The 21,356-nt window shown below is 54.1% G+C and overlaps 1 protein-coding gene across 1 annotated transcript in view; it reads right to left on the bottom strand.

The window, feature by feature from the left end:
- TANGO6 (transport and golgi organization 6 homolog) overlaps positions 1 to 19,717 on the bottom strand; it is a 28,783-nt gene extending 9,066 nt beyond the window's left edge. Inside the window, exons 1-11 of the mRNA XM_054170109.1 lie at positions 18,969 to 19,717; positions 18,178 to 18,294; positions 16,655 to 16,805; positions 15,816 to 15,940; positions 14,642 to 14,804; positions 13,891 to 13,973; positions 9,257 to 9,369; positions 7,137 to 7,313; positions 5,532 to 5,658; positions 4,516 to 4,695; positions 823 to 957 (exon numbers count right to left, since the gene is read on the bottom strand). Coding sequence (XP_054026084.1) covers positions 823 to 957; positions 4,516 to 4,695; positions 5,532 to 5,658; positions 7,137 to 7,313; positions 9,257 to 9,369; positions 13,891 to 13,973; positions 14,642 to 14,804; positions 15,816 to 15,940; positions 16,655 to 16,805; positions 18,178 to 18,294; positions 18,969 to 19,673 — 2,076 coding nt within the window. The 5' untranslated portion in view covers positions 19,674 to 19,717. The remainder of the gene's footprint in view (positions 1 to 822; positions 958 to 4,515; positions 4,696 to 5,531; positions 5,659 to 7,136; positions 7,314 to 9,256; positions 9,370 to 13,890; positions 13,974 to 14,641; positions 14,805 to 15,815; positions 15,941 to 16,654; positions 16,806 to 18,177; positions 18,295 to 18,968) is intronic.
- Between the last annotated feature and the right edge of the window lie 1,639 nt (positions 19,718 to 21,356).

Raw genomic sequence — 21,356 nt, 5'->3', positions numbered from 1 at the left:
AAAACCCTTTCACATTCCACTTGCCCAGTTAAGTTGCTCCCATTAACACCGCAGTAGGAGCAGGAGCTCGCCTGGGATGGGGCCCATCAGGGCCACCAGACTCTGGTTTCAACTTTTCTCCAACTAAATGTTGTGGGATTTTCCCCCCAATGTCAGGAATTTATCAATAACACACAATAAATTATCTTTTCCCATCAACAGTTGGATTTTGCTTTGGGCAAGTCTGGGGATGAAGCAATCTCAGCAGCTCCATGATGTCAGCACAACCCAGAGGGATTGCATTGTGCCAACCAACATGGGCTCCCTTCCTGATGGCACCATGTAATGGGGCAGCCCAGTGAGGGACCCTTCTTACAGAGGATTTGAAAGATTTTAAGGATTTTAAGGTACAGCCCACAGTGGGAAATTCATTTGATCTTTGAGGTCTCTTCCAACCTTGGTGATTCTGTGATTGCACTCCAGAGATGGAGCCCATGGACACGTAGGGACGCTGAGAATGCAGAGCTGGTAATACAAGATGCTGCATATGACTGCCCTGCTCTGTCAGCATCCTCCTGGAGGCATATTTGGGGTTGTAAAGTAATTAACTGAGCCCTCAGGGGTGTCCTGACAGGACTAAGCCCTTCAGCCAGCATCCCAGCACCACTGCAAGGGAAAAATAAATAAATATATATGCACACACACATACCTGCTGGGACTGAGCAGGGACTTCAACCCAGGGAGCACCCAGAGCCTGGCACGCTGGCTGTGGCACCCCTTGCACTGGTGTTCCCTCTCCCAGCACCCCCAGGCCACCGAGCACCCCGGCTTTGACCCCCTCACCTGGACAGCTCCGCCGAGCATGGCGGCCACAAGCCCCATGGCCATGGCCAGGGTCTGCGCCTCGGCTGCCGCGCCGGGGCCCTGTGCCGGCCTGACACAGGCTCGCTGCAGAGTGGCTGCCACAAACTCCTGCACCTGCAGAGGAGAGCGAGGGGACAGCAGTTGGCAGTGTGGGGTCCCAAGATGTTCCCAGGGGGCTACTGCTGCCTCAGTCTGCCCCTCAGGGTGTCTTCCTGCAGCTGCATCCCCTCCAGCTCTTGCTGTCCCTGCAGCTATTTGAATTTTGCAAGCCCAAGCCATTCTCTGCCCAAATTTCACATGAACCCCTCAATGTTCCCCTGTTGTGGTCACCACCCTGACCTTCCTTCTCAGACTCAGATAAAATCATTTTGGTTGGAAGAGACCTTTAAGATCATGGAGTCCAACTGTTAACCTAGCACTGCCAGGCCACCACTAAGGCCCAGGTCACCCAGGAAGCGTCCAAAGTCAGACTGGATGCGGCCTCGCGGAAAGTGTTCCTGCCCAGAGCTGGGAGATTAGAACTAGGTGATGTTTAAGGTCCCTTCCAACCCAAACCAGTCTGAGATTCTGTGGTTCTGAACCATGCCCCCAGCACCACATCTCCACAGCTTTGAACCCCCTTCTAGGATGGGGTCTCCACCACTGCCCTGAGCAGCGTAGGCTTGGCCTTGACAACAGTCAAGGGGAAGAAATTGTTCCTTATGTCCAACCTAAACCACCCTTGTTTCCTCTGGTCCTATTTTGCTTTTTTCTTGGGAGAAGAGACCAGCCCCTGTGTGGTGGGTTGAAAATTCCTCCCCAACACTACATTTGCCAGACCAGCTCAGGTGGAAGCAAATGAAAGCTGCACCTACAAGCAAAACTACAATCTACAATGAAATGCATTGAATATGTACAAATACACAACATCTACAGGTAATGAACAGCATGAGGACCCTTCTGCTAATAGCTTCTCCCTCCCTGCCCTTCCTTATCCCCTATACACAACAGGGACAAGAGGAAGAGCAGAGAGGTATTTTGCTAGACTTAGCCAAAGCAATGCAGCCAAGGTCAAGCAGAAGCAAGTTAATCTCTCCCAGAACAAAGAAGTGAGAGAAGAGAGAAATTGTTTACATGACTAGCTTAAGTCCCTTATCTCTCCAATGGGATTGTTTAGAACTATCATTATTTTCCTTTTTACACCCAACAGTGATTTATTTACATTTTACTACTTTCTGTTCAAGAGCTGTGAAAAACATTTAAAGGTGTAGCCTGAAACTACCACACCCCACCGGGCTCCAGCCTCCTTTCAGGGAGCTGCAGAGAGCCAGAAGGTCTCCCCTCTCAGCCTCCTTTTCTCCAGGCTGCACAACCCCAAGTTCCCTCAGCTGCTCCTCACAAAACCTGTGCTCTATACCCTTCCCCACCTTTGTTACCCTTGTCTGGACACCTTCCAGCACCTCAAAGTCGTTCTTGGAGTGAGGGATCCAAAACTGAACCCAAGATTTGAGGTGTGGCTTCACCAGTGCCCTGTACAAGGGGACAATCCCTGCCCTGGTCCTGTTGGTCATACTACATCCGATCCAAGCCAGGATGCTGTTGGCCTTATTGGCCACCTGCCACACTGGCTCATATTCAGCCAGCTATTGACTCATCCCAGTTGCCTTCTCAGCTGTATTGCTATCCTCCAGCTTGGGAGGGCCAGCCCACCCCTGCCCCTGCACCAGCCCCTTGCCCAAGACATCTCCCTCTCCTGCCTGTTCCCCCACACTACCAGACACCATGTAGCCACCCACATCTGGGCCATTTGCCAAGTGTGTCATCGATTTTGCAATTTCCTCACAATACTTCCCCCCTCCCCTCCCCAGTCCCATCCTGATTCCACTCTCTGGAATTGACCTTCTCCATACTTGGCACCAACATCTTTGATCCCCCACAGGTTTCCAGTGCTTCTGGAAACCAGTGAGGTTATTTTCCCCACACCTTTGCCAGCTGCACTGCCACCAAAAAGCTTGGGGTAAGCTTGGTGGCTGTGGTGGCACCTGGCTGTGCTAGGAAGGGGCTGGATCAAGGTCATTCCCAGTAACAGGCATGTCACAAAAGAGGAGGAACTACTTTGTAAAGCAAGGTAGAAAGGGAACAAGGCACCATTACCTCAAACCCCACATTTCCAGCCTCCAGGGCATGGGCACTGGGTGCAGGCAATGAATTTCCTTATCAGGAGGAGAGATGAGATGATTGCTGCCTTGCTGCTGGCTTCGTTAAGTGCATCCCTGTGGCAGTGAAGAGGGAGAGGAAGGCTGGGAGAGGCTGGGGAAGAGGCCTTGATACCTTCTAGGCTGATTAGTTCAGAAATGGAATGCCACTGAGCACAACAATGAAGTCAAAACAAGAGTCAGAACATCTGCTCTCACAAAACACACAGCTGAATGGGTTGAAATGATATTTAATAACAAGAAGAAGAAGAAAAAAATGAACATAATGGATAAACAATTTATCAGGAGATAACTACTGAGAAAAAAACAGTTTAAAGAACTGTAATTCAGAAGGAAGAAATCCCTCAGCTTCATCTGGAAGGGAGAAAAAGCCTGAACAATAAAGCCCTGGAGCATGTTTTAGTCTCAGGAGGAAGCAGAGCAACCTTGGTGTACTGAGGAAGTCGACTCAGTCTCATGGAACTCAATTGTGAGGGGAGGGAAATGTAAATAAAATGAACTGTGCACCTGAGGGGCCCACAGCTGCTGCTGCTCCTAAGGTCTGGTTTTAGAGAGGTGGATTCTGCTTGTTCCGGTCTCACTAAGCACAAAGCCCCAGCAGTGGAGTGCCCAGAGCAAGAACAAATGCCCTGGAGGAACCGGCGCTGCAGAACCTGCTTTGAAACAGCTCTGCCACTGCCTGTCCCAGCAGAGGAGCCCTCCCTGAAACACAACCCCGGGTGGGAGCATAATGGGGCTTTTTGTCTGCAGGTCTGGCTGGGGGGGTTGCTTCTTACTTAAATGAGACTCATGGCTGGATCCAGAAACCTGGCAAAATCCTTCCCCATTTCCCACCCTGGCTTTCTGAGCCGATCCCATGCGGGTGGGTGTGATGGAGAAGCAGGTGAGGACAAAGCAGCGCTGGCTGCATCCCCTGGGTCACTGCTGTGCACACACAAAGACTCCTTTGTCCCAGAGACACCCAACCTGTGCTTGCTCTGACCACCCCCACTCAAACTGGTCACGGTTAACTGGCATAACCAGGTCACCCAGTTAAAAAGGATGAGGAAGCTCAAGCACACCGATCAGCTGCGGAATACCGTCCTGCCCTCTGCACCCAGCAGCCTTCCCGACCCAGCCTGGTGCAGGGCAAGAGCAAACAGGCTCAAGTTGCCCCAGGGAAGGTTTAGGTTGCACATGAGGAACACAATTTCTTCCCCAAAAGGGTTGTCAAGTCCTGGCCCAGGCTGCCCAGGGCAGTGGTGGAGTCCCCATCCCTGAAGGGGTTTCAAAGCCATGGAGATGTGGTGCTGAGGCACTTGGTTTAGTGGTGACCTGGCAGTGCTGGGTTAATGGTTGGACTCAAGTAATCTCAAAGGACTTTTCCAAACACAACCACTCCATGATTCTATGATTCTCTTCTCAGAGCCCAGTGACCCTGAGCTTGGCCTGCCCTACACTGCAGCCACCAACCTGCCAGGGCTCTGCAGTGACCCACCTGAGTAATGTCTGTGAACACGGTGTCCGAGACGTTCTCACACAGTGTGGCCACGAGCTGCAGGACCAACAGCTTCCTCCTCTGCCCAGCATGGTACTGCTCTAGCTCCAGGAGACTCCTTCCAGGCACCATGGCTGAGTTTGATGCCTCCTCGTCCTCTGCAGCTACACGAGTCAGCTCCTGATGGAAAGGACACACAGCACACAGAAATGCAATGGCTGAATGGAGGCAAACCTGTGCCAGGAACACTGTGGTCACCACACAAGCGGTCCTGTGCCCTGCAGGTCCATGTTATCCAGACCTAGCGTTCCTGGTTACCTCCCCTTTTTCAGCCTTGTTCCCTTCCACACACATCTCTGTCACCAAGCCAAACCCTCATCTCTGTGGATATCACCCAAAGCACCACCAAGAACCCCTAGGGCAAACCATCTCTGGGCCATGAAGCTTTGCTGGAGCTGTTTTCAGCCTTGCTCCTGGCAGTGGCTGCTCTCAAAGGCACCCAGACACTCCATCCTCTGGGGGTGAGGACCTTCCATTTGGAATATCATGAAGGTCTCCAAGAGCCCTCCAAGGATCCTGGGTGTCCCATTTGTGACACAGCAGTGTCCCTGCAGCCAGGACACTGCAAACTCAGTGTGACTACAGATGGGGACCCCACTGGCCTCCAAGGGCACAGAAAGTTCAGCGCAGGTGAGGCCAGGAGGGAAGTGGAGGGGCTTTAGGTGGGATCAAAGGGAGCAGGTGCTGGAGCCAAAGAAGCAACAGGGATTATTCAGAGCCTTGAACACACCATTAATGTCCAGGCACACTCCTGTGTTACAAAAAGCCCAAGGGGAGTGAGAGTTAACCCCTTCAGGGATCAGGGCTGCCTCTCTCTCCTGCCAGTTCCCTGTGTGGTGTATCCCAAGGCATATAAGTGGACATCGTGTTTGCCTTTGCTGGTGGCCACAGAGACACTTGGGCCAGAGAAACCATCCCTGCAGATGTACCCCAGCTAGGGACATGCCTGCCCTTACCTTCAGGCAGCGGATGAAGAAGTCCCCAGCCAGACCACTCTTCTGGCAATGAGACAAGAGCTCCACCAAGCTCTCCACACGGCTCTGCTCTGCAGAAACCTTCTGGTAGAGAGCTTCATCTTCATCACTGAAAGAGGTGTCCAGAGACATGAATGTACTCAGACCCCTGCCAAGGGCTGCCTTAAACTACTCCAGGGTGAGCTGGAATCCCATTGCAGCTTTCTCATGGAAATCTTCTCCAGCCTGGAGGAAGCTGAGCCCAACTATTGCTCAGTTCTTTAAGTGATTAGGCACTCAGTGTATTCATTAACCTGCACTCATTAACAAAAACACTAACAGGAGCCCTGAGCAGGGCCAACCAGCCTGTAATGAATGGGATTAGCGTTGGCTAATTCAGGCAGCAGTCACAGCCAAAAAGTAGGAGAGACTTGGGCAGAGCCATATAATCATCTAATGTTTTGGGTCAGAAAGGACCTTTAAAGGTCATCTAGTCCAACCCCCATGCCCACTCAAGGAGCAGTTTCAAAGCACAGCCAGTTTAACCAGTGCAGACCCCGGGGCAGACTAATTCAGGTCAGGAATAGACTGGAATGACCCCAAACCAGGTGCATTCCCACGGGGTTTTGTTAGGGGTGCACACAGACAGTCCCAGGCAGGAGCCCTGTGCTCTGCTCGACAGCATGGCCCTGGGCTCATCCCTGCCAGCTAACAGCCACCCTCTCTCTACACCAAATGTCACACTGCCCAGCAGTCCCAGTTTGCCTGGCTGGAGTCTAATAGCTGCATTTTACTTCCCACATGGCCATGCTCTGCCTTTGCTTGTAGAGACCATCTGCAAGAGCAGGAGGGGACTTTAGTCACCATCTCAGCCACGCTGGCATCACCAGAGCCCTTGCTGCGATGTGCCACCTGTGCCCAAGGGATTCCACTTGCTCCGGTCATGATTTGCCACAAGAGACTGGGGCCAGACATGGAATCCAAATATCCCATTCCCAGACACACAGCAGACAGGGCTTGGGATTCAGGAAAAGGACAGGGACCCACTGGAATGGGTCCAGAGGAGAACACAGCAATGATCCAAATGTTGGAAGCCCTCTGCTGTGAAGCCAGGCTGAGAGAACTGGAGAAGAGAAAGCTCCAGGGGGACCTTCGTGTAGCCGTACAGAAAGATGGAGAGAGACTTCTTAGGGCCTGATGTGATTGGTTTAAACTAAAAGAGGGAGATTTAGACTGGATAGAAGGAAGATGTTTTTGCCACCAAGGGCAGTGAGACCCTGGCCCAGGTTGCCCAGAGAAGTTGGAGATGCTCCACCCCTGGAACTATTCCAGGTCAGGTTGTTCATGGCTCTGAGCAACCTGCTCTAGCTGCAGATGTCCCTGCAGACTAGAATGACCTTGGAAAGGGCCCTTCCAGGGAACTCAGAAGCTGTGTGGAAGCATCAACCAGCTTGGCACAGCCAGCCAGCTGCTGGGGTGGTTGGAGAGACCAGAGCATAGTGGGACGGCACCAGCAGTCCCATGCTCAACCAGGCTCCCCCTGCCAGGTATGCCAAGAGAAGCCCTGCGTGCCAAGTGATGCCTGGGGACTGCCCTGGTAGTGCTCACCTGATGGTCTCCTCCACCGTGACAGTGGCACCACCCTCGCTGCCCACGCAGAGCCTGCAGCGTGGGTGAAGGACGTGGGTGCTGCTGCTCAGCCCTGCAAAGCCTTCCAGCACAGCCAGCGAGCCCTCTCGCTCCGACTTCTCCAAGAACCACAGCAGGATATCCTGGCACAGGGAGCTGGCAAGGAGAGAGAACCACAGAATGGTTGGGATGGGAGAAGATCTTTAAGAACATCAAATCCAGGGATGGGGACTTCACCGCTGCTCTGGGCACTCTGGGCCGGGCTTTGACAACCCTCAAGGGGAAGGAATTGTTCCTCATGTCCAGCCTAAGCCTCCCCTGGTGCAACTTGAGACCATTTCCTCTTGTCCTGTTGTTCCTTGGGAGAAGAGACCAACCCCCAGCTGGCTCCAACCTCCTTTCGGGGAGCTGTAGAGAGCCAGAAGGTCTCCCTGGAGCCTTCTCATCTCCAACTCTCACAGCAGAGGGATTCCAAGAAACCCATGTGTTCCCTCCCTGCACAGCAGCGCTGCAACGGGACTTGCAACCTGTCTCAGGGAGGGAAAAAAGGGGTGAGAGGGGGAAAAAGGGCTGAAAGGATGCTCTGGCCGACAGCTCTGGCAGCTGAATGCATTTGTGCCTCTTTCTAAGCGGCTCGGCAGCACATCTTGTCCTCCTGGCATTCCCAGATGGGAGGATTTGGGCCCTCCAGGATCTCAGCCCAGCGAGGAAGGGAGCGCTGTCTGCACAGCGTGTCTGTACAAGGACAGCCACCTCCCCGCAGCCTCAGCACGCCGTGCCAACGTGACAGAGCGGAGCTGCCAGCAGCGCCGGGGACAAGGAGGAAGGAGCCGGGCACAGCGCAGGATGGCGTGGGAAGCCCTGCCAAGGGAAGGTGCAGGTTAAGGTGGAGCAGCAGCAGCAGCAGCTGTGCCGTGCCAGGGCTCTGGAAACCCGAACGCTTCCAGGCAGCTGTGGTTTTAGTTACCCCTGCCAAATTCCTCTGCGAAGAGAGAGGCGAGCAGCGACTGCGCTCACCCAGCAGCAGCCGGAGCTTGGCTTGCTCTGCAAACCTGCCACGGCCCTCGCTGCTCTTTGAAGTGATTAACGACGTCTTTAATAATAGCAGAGGCTGTGTCTACACAGACCTTGCAGGGAAAGTCTCCAGCACGCACATGCCAGGATCACCACAGCAAAGTGTAAACCCACCAGGAGGGTATTTACAAGGCTGGCTCAAAATCAGGGCAGCCCAGGGAAAGCCTGGGAGGAGAAAGGAGAGAGCACAGCCAGCACCTGGTCACCACCAGCCCTGCTGTTAGGTCGGGTATTCAGAGTATCATAGTATCAGTCAGGGTTGGAAGGGACCACAAGGATCATCTAGTTCCAGGAAAAGTGTCTCTGCTGAAAGAGTGGTCAGGCACTGGAGCAAGCTGCCCAGGGAGGTGGTGGAGTCACCATCCCTGAAGGGCTTCAGAAAACGTGTGGGCATGGTACGTGGGGACATGGTTTAGTGGGCATGGTAGTGTTGGGCTGGTGGTTGAACTTGATGACCTTAAGAGGTTTTTTTCACCTTAGTGATTCTATGGCACATGTGGTGCTTTACCACCAGACATCAGTTGTAGGGTAGCTGGGCAAACACAGCAATCCTGCTCCTATGGGAAATGATTCTAAGTAGAAGAAGAACAATAATCTTGTATTTCCAAGAGCCAGCTTCACCCAATATTTATCCTGTTTCTGGGTTGCTCCAACACCCAGTGAGGTCCCAGCATCACCATCTCTAGCCACAAACAATTCCAGTCCTATCCCCATCCACAAACAACCCCAATCCACGCTCCTAGGTGGACGCTGAGGCTTCTCCTGTGTTCCCAAGACTCCCCCAGGACACATTTGCCTTGGCACCCAACACTGTGGCTTCAGGGAAGACGAAGAATTGCTTCCTCAGGCACAGCAAGCCCATGCCCCGTGCCTACACCTGCAGTTACTGCCTGCTTAGAGCAAGAGCTCTTCAGAATGAGAAAATTGGCCTCAGCCTCTGTACGTGCCCAGGGAGAGAACATCCTTTGGAGGTAGGCAGAACAGAGATGCAGGCCCAGAAGGAGCTGTGCACAACCCTTCCTTACCGTAAGTATGACACATTCTGCTTGGCGAAGGAATAGAGGGAAAAAACCACTCCCAGGACTGACTGTAAGGATCCCAGCAGCAGGCTCGAGCTGTCATTCCCAACCACATACACCTACAGAGAGAAGGGTATGGGGAGGAGAGTCAAACACCTGCCTGGAGCAAAGGCAAGGACAGAAATCACATCTGCGTGAAGGATGGCTGCTGGGCCGGGGAGGGGAGGACGAGGGAAGGGGAGGGGAGAAGAGCGGAGGGGAAGGGAAGGGAGAAGAGCAGAAGGGAAGGGAGGGGAGGAGAGCAGAGGGGAAGGGAAGGGAGAAGAGCAGAGGGGAAGGGAAGGGAGAAGAGCAGAGGGGAAGGGAAGGGAGAAGAGCAGAGGGGAAGGGAAGGGAGAGGAGCAGAGGGGAAGGGAAGGGAGAGGAGCAGAGGGGAAGGGAAGGGAGAGGAGCAGAGGGGAAGGGAAGGGAGGGGAGCAGAGGGGAAGGGAAGGGAGGGGAGCAGAGGGGAAGGGAAGGGAGGGGAGCAGAGGGGAAGGGAAGGGAGGGGAGCAGAGGGGAAGGGAAGGGAGGGGAGCAGAGGGGAAGGGAAGGGAGAAGAGCAGAGGGGAAGGGAAGGGAGAAGAGCAGAGGGGAAGGGAAGGGAGAAGAGCAGGGAGGGAGGATGGTAGAGGGCTCTCAGCCTCTGCTCCTCTCAGTCTGTAGCCTGTTTTCCCTGATTATGCCATATTCTACATTAAAAGCAGCCTTCAGCATCATCTTTCTCCCAGCATTTACTTAACCACAGCAGGGCTCCAAGCTATAGGAAGGCTGTAGCCAGCTCTTCAGGAAGTCTTCTGCTCAGGGGTAAGGTCTTGCACTACAGAGAGATGCAACAGGCACCTCTGAACTCCCCAGCCTTTATGGAAATCCTGCACCCATTGCCAAATCTCAAACACAGGAGGGCAGGGCACAGCAGGGCAGCTGGGCTGACACGTGCTGAGCTGAGCCAGAGGGTTGCTGGAGGAGGAGGCTCTGAGGAGGCTGCAGGGCCACTCTCCTCTCCTCCACCCTCCTGATTTACTATTGGTGCCCTCCTCCACAAAACCAGCACCCTCATACCACTACTAGGAGCTCAACACACACTGCTCCCACCTTGCTGCCCACAGAACACAGAAGTCCTCCGACTCTGTGTTTTGAACCCCAATTATCCCAAACTAACAGCCAGGTATGCTGGAATGCTGGGAAAGCTCAGTCCAGAAAATGTTTGAACACCAAGCTTTCCCCAGCTAGACTGACTCAAGGTTTACTCAGGGCTCCTGTGCTCAGGTCATCATTTTGGCAGGCTTTATCTCCCTCCACAGCTTATAGCTTCAAAAAAAGAAAGTGAGAAAAGGCTTTCCACGAGTTCTCCAAGGGACTTCCAGCTGTGTCAGAGGACAAACTACCTGCCCTGAAGATGCTGTCCCATCACCAACCTCTGCAGCTGGAGAGCCCTGGGGACAGACTAAAGAGCTTTTAGCTCCTCCAGGCAGTGTGACAAGCTGGGTAGGAGGGAGATTGTCCTGATAACGCCAGGGAGATCATCTTGATAACGTCCTGCCCCGCGGTATTGATGCAAACAGACCTTTTTTCCTGTGCTAATCCCCGTGGAGCCACCCTTCCCAACCAGAACCTTTTGTACACAAAGCCTCCCTGCTGAAGCCCCAAGGATGGTTTCTCACTCAGCATCAAATGACACTTGCTAGGCAAGAAACACACAGCCCCCCCTGCAATTCCGCGGGCTGGAGTCTCCAGAGTCACTAATCTGGCTGCTGTCAGAGCCTCCAGCACTTTGCCATTAAGGAAGGATCCGCCCTAAAACTCCCCCAGCACCCCCATTGTGAGCAGCAGCCACAGAGCAGCCCTCCAGACTGGTCCCTGCCTGCCAGCTAGTTACAACAGATCATTACCAGGACGTAAAATACTCCAACAATCCTGGCGTTTAAGAGCTTAGCCTGCCCCGGGGCATGGCAGTAAGCAAGTCACCAGCTTCTTAGAATTGAATTACTGGGCTGGAGATGTCCTCCTGGGCTGGAAGGCCCAGCAGAAAGCTGCTGTCAGGGCAGACAGTGAATGGCACTGGTGATACTGGTGGGAACGCTGGAAAAAGGAGCTAAGACAAAAGGTTTCAGAAGAGAAGCCTCACAGAAAGCCCTGCTCATTCATCAGCAGCACAAGAATGGACCCCACCTCTGCCCAGAATGCCCAAATCAAGACCTGCAGTGCTGAACATCTTATTTGTGGTGCCAAGGGAACTCTTGAAGCAAGGAGCTCCCCAGAAGGTGCTAAACCTGCACTGTGCTACCCACCAGACACCTCCTCTAGCAGGGAAGATGGTCTGTTATTGGCAAAGCCAGAGCTTGCTCTGATGATATCCAAGTTTCCTTCCATCTTTCTAAATCTCTCACATCCCAGGGCTGGGAAAGCTGCTGGGTTCCAGCAATCCCTCCTGCTTCAGTAGCTGGCATATGGAGCAGCTCTGTGGCTTCACCTCTGCTTCCAGGTACTGTCCTGCACCACAAGCAGCGCCAGAGGAGGTTGCTGGACACCCAGTAGCAGCTGCTGGAGGATTAACCCACCCACAGGCCTAAAATTAACTTGATGCCCCAGGAAATCCACATGTCACAGGCTTCATGTGGCTCAGAATGGTCCCTGCAAAACAAGAGGCTCACTTTTCCTTACTTATCACTATCACAGAATGCAGTCAAAGAATAGGTTTGGCTGGAAGAGACCTTCAAGATCATCAAGTCCAAGCATTAACCCAGCACTGTCAGGTCACCACTAAACCATGTTCCTCAGCACCACATCTCCATGGCTTTGAAACCCCTCCAGGGATGAGGACTCCACCACCGCCCTGGGACGACCCTTTCAGGGAAGAAATCGTTCCTGGTGTTCAACCTAAAGCTTCCCTGGTACAACCTGAGGCTGTTTCTTTTTGTCCTGTCACTTGGTCCTTGGGAGAAGAGGCTCACCCCCACCTCAACAACCACCTTAACCCATTTACCTTACTTTTCCAATAGGACTAAACAGACTGCAACACCTTCAGACCCCTGACAGGTAGCAGGTGAAGATGAACCACAAGGGACACCCCATAGGGACCTTCCTGGGACACCCGAGTTGAGGACACAGACACTAACCAGCTCTCCCACCTCTCATGGCTCCAAGCTCACCTCCACTCTTTCTCAGGCTGGTGACATCTCAGCAGCCTCAGTACCACACTGAATCTGATCATCTCATGGCTGCACAACCACTGAGTAAGGACCTGGGGCCATGCCAAGCTGTCCTCACCGCAGGGCTGAGTGCAGCTGGCCTCTTGCTGACACCTCGAGTGCCTTTTTCTCCAGGTCACTCATTTGGAACAATTTCTGACCTGAAACAAGAGCTGACTGCCACTGCCACACATTCCTCCACCGGGGGTTAATGCTGGAGCTGCAAAAGGCTTCCAGCTCCAGCACTCAGCTCAGGCTGCCCTCTGCAGACCGGGGAGCAGAGAAAGCAACTCCCAGCTGCTTCTGCCTCCCCCACTCGTGACACTGGCCTCAGCCACACTCTACTGGAAGGAAATGGAGACACAGAGGCACTAAGTGGAAGGACCAGCAACACCCTGGGAGGAGAGCTCAGGCTTCCTCTGAGTAGTCTGGAGAAGAGCAGACTGAGAGGGAACCTTCTCCATGTTCAGCATGAGCTAAAGGGTGAGGGGCAAGAGGATGGGGCCAGACTCTTCTCAGTGGTGCCCAGTGACAGGACAAAGGGAGATGGGCACAAATTGGAACCCAGGAGGTTCCACCTGAACATGAGGAAAAACATCATTATGGCAAGGGTGCCAGAGGCCTGGAGCAGGCTGCCCAGAAAGGTTGTGGAGTCTCCTCTGGAGAGATTCTAAACCCACCTGGACATTGTGATCCTGGGCAACCTACTGTGGGTGCTTTAGCAGGGGGGTTGGACTAGATGATCTCCAGAGGTACCTTCCAGATCAAACCCTTCTGGGATTCTGTGATGCAGCACTTGCAGGATTCCCTGGATTTCTCCTTCCTTCTGACCAGCTGCACGCTTCTGATGCTGGAAGCTGAGCGGCATCATCTCCCACCAGGATCAACACATGCCAGGTTCTTCTGGCTAGGACCTCATGACCACCACATTACCTGCTCTAAAATCACGGCCTGGAACTGCTCTGCCAGCACATCTGAACAGCCCTACAGAAGCTGTATGATTCAACAATGCTCCAAGTCTCAAAGTCTTGCTGCAGAGATGAGGATGAGAGTACCATGAAGTCTTCTAGTTACTAGCCCACTGCTCAGACTCCTCTTACTCTGACACACCAGAAAGACACCAGGGAAAAAACAACCAGCAAGAGCTTGCTGCCATCCCACAAAAGGTTTTGGAGTGACTACCCTTGAATGGATTGAGGCAGTGCCTTGAGGACTCAGCACAAAGCTCCAGACCAACCAGTGCGGTGTTGCACACATGGTTATTCCGTGCAGCTCTCAGCCTCACCTTGGCATCATAACCACAGGAGATACTGAGGTCTGTAATGGTCCCACACACTGAGCTGCTCAGGAAGACCCAAACCAGCTCTTTCTGGGAGCAGTTTTCTTCCTTAGCCGAATCAGACACAATACCTTGAGCACATCCTCCACACAGCTGCTGAGCTCCGTCTCTGCCACCAGCACAGTACCTGCCGGAAGATCTTCCACTGCCAGCTCTGAAAACAAAGGGCAAAGACATCAGCACCCCACATGCCAACCAAAACCAACAACACACTGGCCCAGGATGCCCAGAGAGGTGATAGATGCTCTATTCCTGGACCATTCCAGGTCAGACTGTTTGGGGCTCTGAGCAAATTGCTCTAGTCGAAGATGTTGGACTCGACCCAAATCATTCCATGACTCCATGCTGAGGAGCCTCCAGACCAGCAATCCCACCAAGGCCAGCACTGCAAAGCACTTCCATACTTCCTGCCTTCCATGGGAACTGATGAGCCCTCATTAAATGCAGTAAACATCACCACAGTGTTGTCAGCTCCATGAGGTTACAAGAGATCAAAGGAGACCACAACTTCTGGATGGATAACTCCCAGGAGAGCATGGGGGAACCGACAGCTTCCGTTTGGAAGCCCAAAACAAGACTGTCAGACTGGGACAGTTTCCCAAAGAGCACACAGCAAAGCCCCACAAGTTGGCTTTTACACACTGTAGTAATTGGAATTGAGTGCTAGTAAACGTGGTGCACCTAGACATGGTCACAACTGATGGAGCTGGGCTCACAAGCTCAGCAGCCAAGAACACTCTGGTGGAAAAACAAAGACCAGTGAGGAGATAAACAAGGCCTTTCTCTGGTGTGGGGCTCAGCACAGAGCAGATGGTTCAGTACCTGCTGCCTCAGAGCAGCGCAGAAGCGGTGCCAGGAGGGGCTGGAGCAGGTGCTTCTCTGCCAGCTGAGGGTGCTCTTTCGCCATGGTGAGCAGCGTCCTGGTGGCCACTCCCTGGAACTGGCGTGCAGTCAGCTTGTCCTGGATGTGCAGCAAGTCCAGAATCTGGAAGGAAAGTCCACAGGAAAGGAATAAAGATCACAAACCCCTCAGAAGCAGGGGTAGGAAGAGTCCTTGCAGCCACCACGGAAAACGAGGAGCCTCCTGTGTGATGATTAGTGGGTTCAGGTTAGGGCCTCTCTCTCCAAGGATGTTGAGGTGCTGGAGCACGGCCAGAGAAGGGCAACAAAGCTGGTGAAGGGCCTGGAGAATGGGTCTGGTGAGGAGCAGCTGAGGGGACTGGGGTTGTTGACCCTGGTGCAAAGGAGGCTGAGGGGAAACCTTACGGTTCTCTACAACTTCCTGAAAGGAGGCTGGAGCCATGTAGGGGTCAGGCTCATATCCCAAGGAACATGAGGATACGGCCTAAGGTTGCCCCAGGGGAGGTTTAGGTTGGAGATGAGGAACAATTTCTTCCTTTTGAGGGTTGTCAAGGTCTGGCTCAAGCTGCTCAGAGCAGTGGTGGAGTCCCCATCCCTGAAGGGGTTTCAAAGCCATGGAGATGTGGTGCTGGGGTACTTGGTTTAGTGGTGACCTGGCAGTGCTGGGTTAATGGTTGGACTCAATGACCTTAGAAATCTCTTCAACCATGATTTTACAGTTCTGTGACTGATGGGCCATTTGGTATGACACTCCATGTATGGAAGAGGCATTCTCCCCCCCATGCACATGTTCACAGAATCCTGTCAATGCAAGAGGCATTTCTGGGCTCAAACCAAGCGCCTGCACCACTCCCACAGCCAAAGGCTGGAGGCAAGAGCTCCACAGCAGAGAGCTCATTGTAGTGCAGTGCTGAACAGCTCGTGTGAAGAGCAGACATCATCCAGCACTTCAATCAAATATGGAAAACTCAAGAGTAGGGTGGGAACACAGCCCACTGCCAGAGCAGCACAGAACCAGCTCCGTGCCATTCTGGCCCAAGCCACGCCAAAGCAGAAGTGACAGCACCAGCACTCTCCATGCTGTAATTGCCAGCTGTAGCCGGTGTGCTGTGGGTTGGGGAAGGGAGTGACCTACCTGGGGGCACACCAGGCTGTAGTAGTCCTCCAGGGAAAGGCACTGCTGTGGGCAGGATGCCAGGATCTTGGCGACCGCGTCGCATTTCCTCCAGTCCACAGCTGCTGCTTCAGCACCAGCACAACCTGCCAGGCCAGCACGAAGCCAAAATCAGCTCAGCCTGAGCCAGGCCAGCTTTGTCTGAAGCCAGGTGTCTCTGGCCAAAAATTGGATTTTTAACTTTCATTACTCTCTTTAAAACCAAGCATCTCTCAGGAGACACCTGAACTTAAATGAGAGAAGGGGAAAAATCACTTTGATAATGGAAAATGTCATCTACAAACAGGTGTGAGAGCCAAAAGGTGGAGAGAGGCCATGCTTGAATTGTGTCAGCAGGTTGGTATTGGCCAGAGGAGGCTTTGGCACTAAAAACTGAGAGATTCAGCTTTTGGAGAGCAACAGTTTCCCCCCTTGGCAGGAAATGGAGAGCAGGATGGGTCTCATTCCACCAACTCACAGGCCAGCACTGAGCACTGCTCACACCAAACTGTCACCAGTGCAGCTCCTTGGAGTGAGCCATGCTCTGTATGCACATGGGGTGTGATTAAAACAGACTAAATTAGTTCAGAAGCTTCCAGTCTGGACCTCAAATGTGATGGTGTACCCCAAAACAAAAGCACTTTGTGGCTGGAAGGTGTTCACTGGAAGGTCTTCTGTCCAAGGCAAAATTTGAGCGTTCCAAGAAGCTTGGCCTGACACAAACTGCTTCCCATTTCAGCATCTCAGGGGATGAAACATCTCAGACACGTCATCAGAGTCTCCTTTCAGCCAAGAGCAGCATCAGAGCTCACCCTACTCACCGCCTGTCCCCTCCATGATGCCCCGAACCACAGCCTGAACCCCACTGGGTCTGAGGAGCCTCTCGGACAGCAGCTGCCCACAAAGGCGCCGCAGCCAGGCTGGAGCCCGCGCAAGGGCTGGCTTTGTGTTGTCTCCAGGAGAGGGAGGACCCTGCAAGGGAACAAAGGAGCAAGTTAAGAGCCCTGCAGGACCTGAGACCAGACGGGAGCACAGCACAGGGAAAGGTTTTTAATCAATCACCTCTTCATCCAGTGGCACAAAGCTAATTAGGGCTTAATAAGCAAGGCCAGCCTTCCCAGGAGCTTCCTTGCACAGAGCTTCCCTGCTTTAATTAAAGCCCCTCAGGGTCAGGCAGCAGCTCCGATGGCCTCATTACCAACATGGGGCACGTGGGTTCTGGGGGATTGATGCAGGTAAGGGGTGTGCAGTGGTAACACCCACCAGGACCAGGCACTCAGCACTGGGCTGCAGAGAAGGCACTAGGCACAGCAATCCCCCCAGCATAGCACAAACTGAGTTGCCAGAGGCTGGTGATCCACAAAGCAAGAGCTTTGAGTGCAGGTGCTTCCTCAGGCACCTCAAGGAATGAGGCAGCCCACAGCACTGGAGGGAATAGAATAGATTATTTCCAGTTGGAACACACCTACAATGACCACCAGGAAGGGCAGGAAGGCCTGTGAAGGATCTGGAGCACAAGTCTTGTGAAGAGCAGATGAGGGAACTGGGTTTGCTCAGCCTGGAATAAAGGAGGCTGAGGGGAGACCTGGCTCACTACAACCCCCTGAAAGGATGTTTGAGCCAGCTGGGGGTTGCTTTCTTCTCCCAAGGAACAAGCAATAAGACAAGAGGAAATGGCCTTAAATTGTACCAGAGGAAGTTTAGGTTGAACATGAGGAACAATTTTTTTCCCCTTGAGGGTTGTCAAGGCGAGGCCCAGAGTGCCCAGAACAGTGGTGGAGTCCCCATCCCTGGAGGGGTTTCAAAACCACGGAGCTGTGATGCTGAAAGACATGATTTAGTGGTGACGTGGCAGTGCTGTATTAAAGGTTGGATCTGATGATCTTAAAGATCTCTTTCAACCAAAACCATTCTATAGTGCACAGAAATAGCAGCCTGTTCCAGGGCTTGACAGCCCTTCTGATGAAGAAACTGTTCTTAATATCCAATCTAAACCTCCCCTTGGCACAACTTGAGGCCGTTTCCTCTTGCCCTAATGAAGGTGCTTTGCTTGGCCAGGCACAGCAGACGTAGCTGCCAAGCCAAGGTGGCACGTGCGGCGATGAGAGGCCCTGAATTCACCCACACACCCTGCACAGCAGGGCCAGAGCTGCCACCATGTGAGCAACTTCACACAGCAGCTTCACACAGCACTCAGGGACAGGAATCCTCCACCAAACTGGTTTTGAACATGTAAGAACGTGTGCAGGAGAGCAGCAAAGGCACCCTCGGAGCTTGGGAACAGAGTGAGCCAGCACCCTGAGCACCTCAGGCAATGGATGGCACTGTCACCGATGCCAGGTACCTGCTTGGGCCGTCCCTGCAGGACCAGCAGCTCCTGCACTGCCAGTGGCTGGTAGACGTGGTCCAAGATGTGCCGTAAGGTCTCCTGGCACCGCACTCGCTCTGCCTCTGTAACACCCTGGAAAAAAAGAAACCCAGGAACAGTGAGGACAGCATGGCTGCCAGTGCTAAATCAGTCCTGACCCTGTGCTAATCTCTCTCCAACCCCTCACTGCATCAGATGGCTCACATCTAATGTGGAGATGAACATGCATGGCAAAGCCTCACAGAATGATTTGGGGTCCAAAGGACCTTAAAGATCATCTAGTTCCATCCCTCTTCACTTGGACAGGGACATCTACTACACTAAGCTGCTCAAACCCCCATGCAATCTGGTCATGAACACTTCCAAGGTATCACAGAACACTTTGGATGGGAAGGGGCCTTTCAAAGCCAACCAGTCCTCCCCCCCTGCATTCATCAGGAATTTGTGCAACTAGAGCAGGTTGCTCAGAGCCCCAGCAACCTGAGCTGAAATGGTTCCATAAATGAGACATCTACCACCTCTCCGAGCAACCTGGTTCAGGGTTTCACCCCCTCACAGTGAGGAATTCCTTCCTTGAAGCTAAATCTCTCCTCTTTCAGCATGGGAAGCAGCCCTGGGGCTAAGTGAGCTGGAGCTCGTTACAGTGACAGCATCAGCTATGGCAGGTGGGAAACTGTTTAGGGTTTGGTCGGTGACCCCAACCTATTTGGCCGGTTTTGCCCGTGCCAGCACCCATCATGAAGGTGGAACAGACGGAACCCACAGACCTCACAGTGTGTGGCAGGGCCGTGGCCCAGCAGGCAGAGGCTGGCGAGGAGCAGACCGAGGTGACGGGCCAGGAGCGGGCCGGCCAGTGCTGGATGCTGGGTGAGCTCGGCCAAGGCGGCGGTGGCAGCGCGGAGCCGGGCACCTCGGGCCGCCGGTGGGACTGGGGATATCGCTGGGGGGCCTGGGCGCTGCCCCACGCCCGGCGGCAAGTACGGCACCAGCCCCAGGCCCACCGCGGCCCGCAGCGCCCGCCCCACCGCCCGGGTCTGTGCCACACTCAGCGTGTCGGCGCTGGGCGGCGGGGCAGCCCCAAGTCCGGCCCCGGCATCATGGGAGGTGGCGGCAGCGGCGAGCGTGGCCAGTCGCTCCTTGAGGCACAGCAGCAGCGCCAGCAGCCCGCAGGCAGCCGCCCAGCCCGGCTCGGTCTCGTCCGCCACCCCGGTGGCCAGCGCGGGGGCCCGGGATAGCACAGCACAGCGCAGACCGCGCAGCGAGTCCCAGCCTGGTGTCTGCCGCAGCCGCTTGTCCAGCTCCGCCGCGTTGCTGCGCAGCGTCTCCGGTCGCAAGGAGCCTTCTGGGTTGTTCCCGAGCTCGCCACCATCCCGCTCACCGGGCCCGGCGGGCGGCCGCCGTAGCAGCAGCTCCAGCGCCTCCACCACCCGTCCCAACTCCGGGCCTGGCTCCGGTTCCGCGCCGCCTGCCATCTTGGGGCCACGGAGAGAGGGTGCACCGCAGCTGTGCGCCGCCATCTTAGGAAGGTCGGGGAGAGGGATGAGCGCACTTCCTGCCGCCATCTTGGGAAGGTCGAAAAGGGGCGGAACGAGGCGCACATCGCCATCTTGTGGGAGCCGTTTGTCTGCCTCCATCTTGGGTGGGGCGGGAGGAGCCTCCTGGCGCCGCCGTCGTGGGCCTGGTCTGAGTCCGCATCTGGTGACCGCTGCCAGCTGTTGTGGGTGCGTCGGTGGTAGAGGTGCACAGCAATGCCTCTCGGTTACAGCGCTTGAGGCTCGTCTTCAGCGCAGGAGGGCACACACCTGTCCCCTCCCCATCCAAGCCTGGCACCGAGGCCGGCATTGTTGGCACTTGTGCGCGCTCCCCATGGGCAGCAGCAGCAGCAGCCCCTCCGGCACGTCTGGTGTTGCTGAACGTGAGGAGACTTAATTGCTGTGAGGGTGCCGGACCCGTGGAGCAGGCTGCCTAGAGAGGCTGTGAAGTCTCTTTTCTCGAGAGAGAGTCCAAACCTGCTTGGGCATTGTGGTCCTGGGCAACCTGCTCTGGGGAACCCTGCAAAGCGGGGTTTGGACTAGATGATCTCCAGAGGTACTTTCCAGCCCCCAGCGTGCTGGGGTTTGGTGAGAGCTCCCACCCCAAGGCTCACCTGTGCATCAAGAACAGCCTCTAGCTGTATCCTGCAACATTTAGCAGCTTCCAAAGAGAAACCAGCAATTGTGGCTACAAAGGGAGACTCTCCATACTGTAAGGGGCATGTGGAGGGTGTGCTAGGTGGTGGTTAGTGCCTGCTCTCTAACAGTTTATCCAAGAGGTAGCTCTTTGTGGGCATTTCTAAGCAGGTAACCAATTTGCCAGCCCAGGATATAATGAGGCAGGACAGTTACAGACCCTTTGCCAGTCTCCTGGGTCTTTGGGTGTTTGAAAGGCTTTGAGGACTGTGGGGTGTGTTATTGTTTTGTGTTTCCCCACTGGGCAGGGCCTCTGAAAAGAGCTCACAGCAATTCCAGGCTTGGACAAACCCCAGTGATCCATGATGCTGGCTGACAGCTACTTCTGAGGGAGGCAGGGCATGAGGCCAGGCACCGCACAGCCACCGTGATAAGGCACAAAATGGGTTTTTATATCCTCCCCTCTCCCTCTGAGGCACTTAGTAAAACCTTCACCAGCTTTTAGCTGCTTCCTCCGAGCCCTTGCTGCTGGAAAAACACGTGCTCTGATCAGGATCTACCCCTGTTAACGCAGCGCTCAGTGTTTGCCCTCTGCCCTTTGGAGCGCTCCATGGGGCAGGGCTGCCTCTGAGCACAGACAGAGTGAAACCAGCACGAGCTGCAGCAAGAGAAGAGGGTTTGTAGTTGCCTGTCTGTTTGGTTTTTTTAAAACAATTTATTCTTTCAATCTTACATAAAAAAACCACCCATACAATCGCTTATCAGAGGAGCGCTGCTGGCTTGCCCAGCCCGCGTCAGACCCTTTCCCCCGTGACAAAAAACAACAAACCAGGACGGCAGCTGAGCGCCCAATTTCAGTAAAGCTGTTTGATTTCCAGAAGCGCCTTTCATTGACTGCAGAGTAATTACAACCCGCCACGCCGCAGAGGGAAATCACATCGTAATCTGGGATACAGAGAAACAGAGATCTGCCCCTCTGTGCTCCTG

The sequence above is a fragment of the Dryobates pubescens genome, chromosome 19 (assembly GCF_014839835.1).
Source record: "Dryobates pubescens isolate bDryPub1 chromosome 19, bDryPub1.pri, whole genome shotgun sequence".
In the NCBI taxonomy this organism is placed as follows: domain Eukaryota; kingdom Metazoa; phylum Chordata; class Aves; order Piciformes; family Picidae; genus Dryobates; species Dryobates pubescens.
This window is presented reverse-complemented; position numbering and strand designations above follow the sequence as displayed.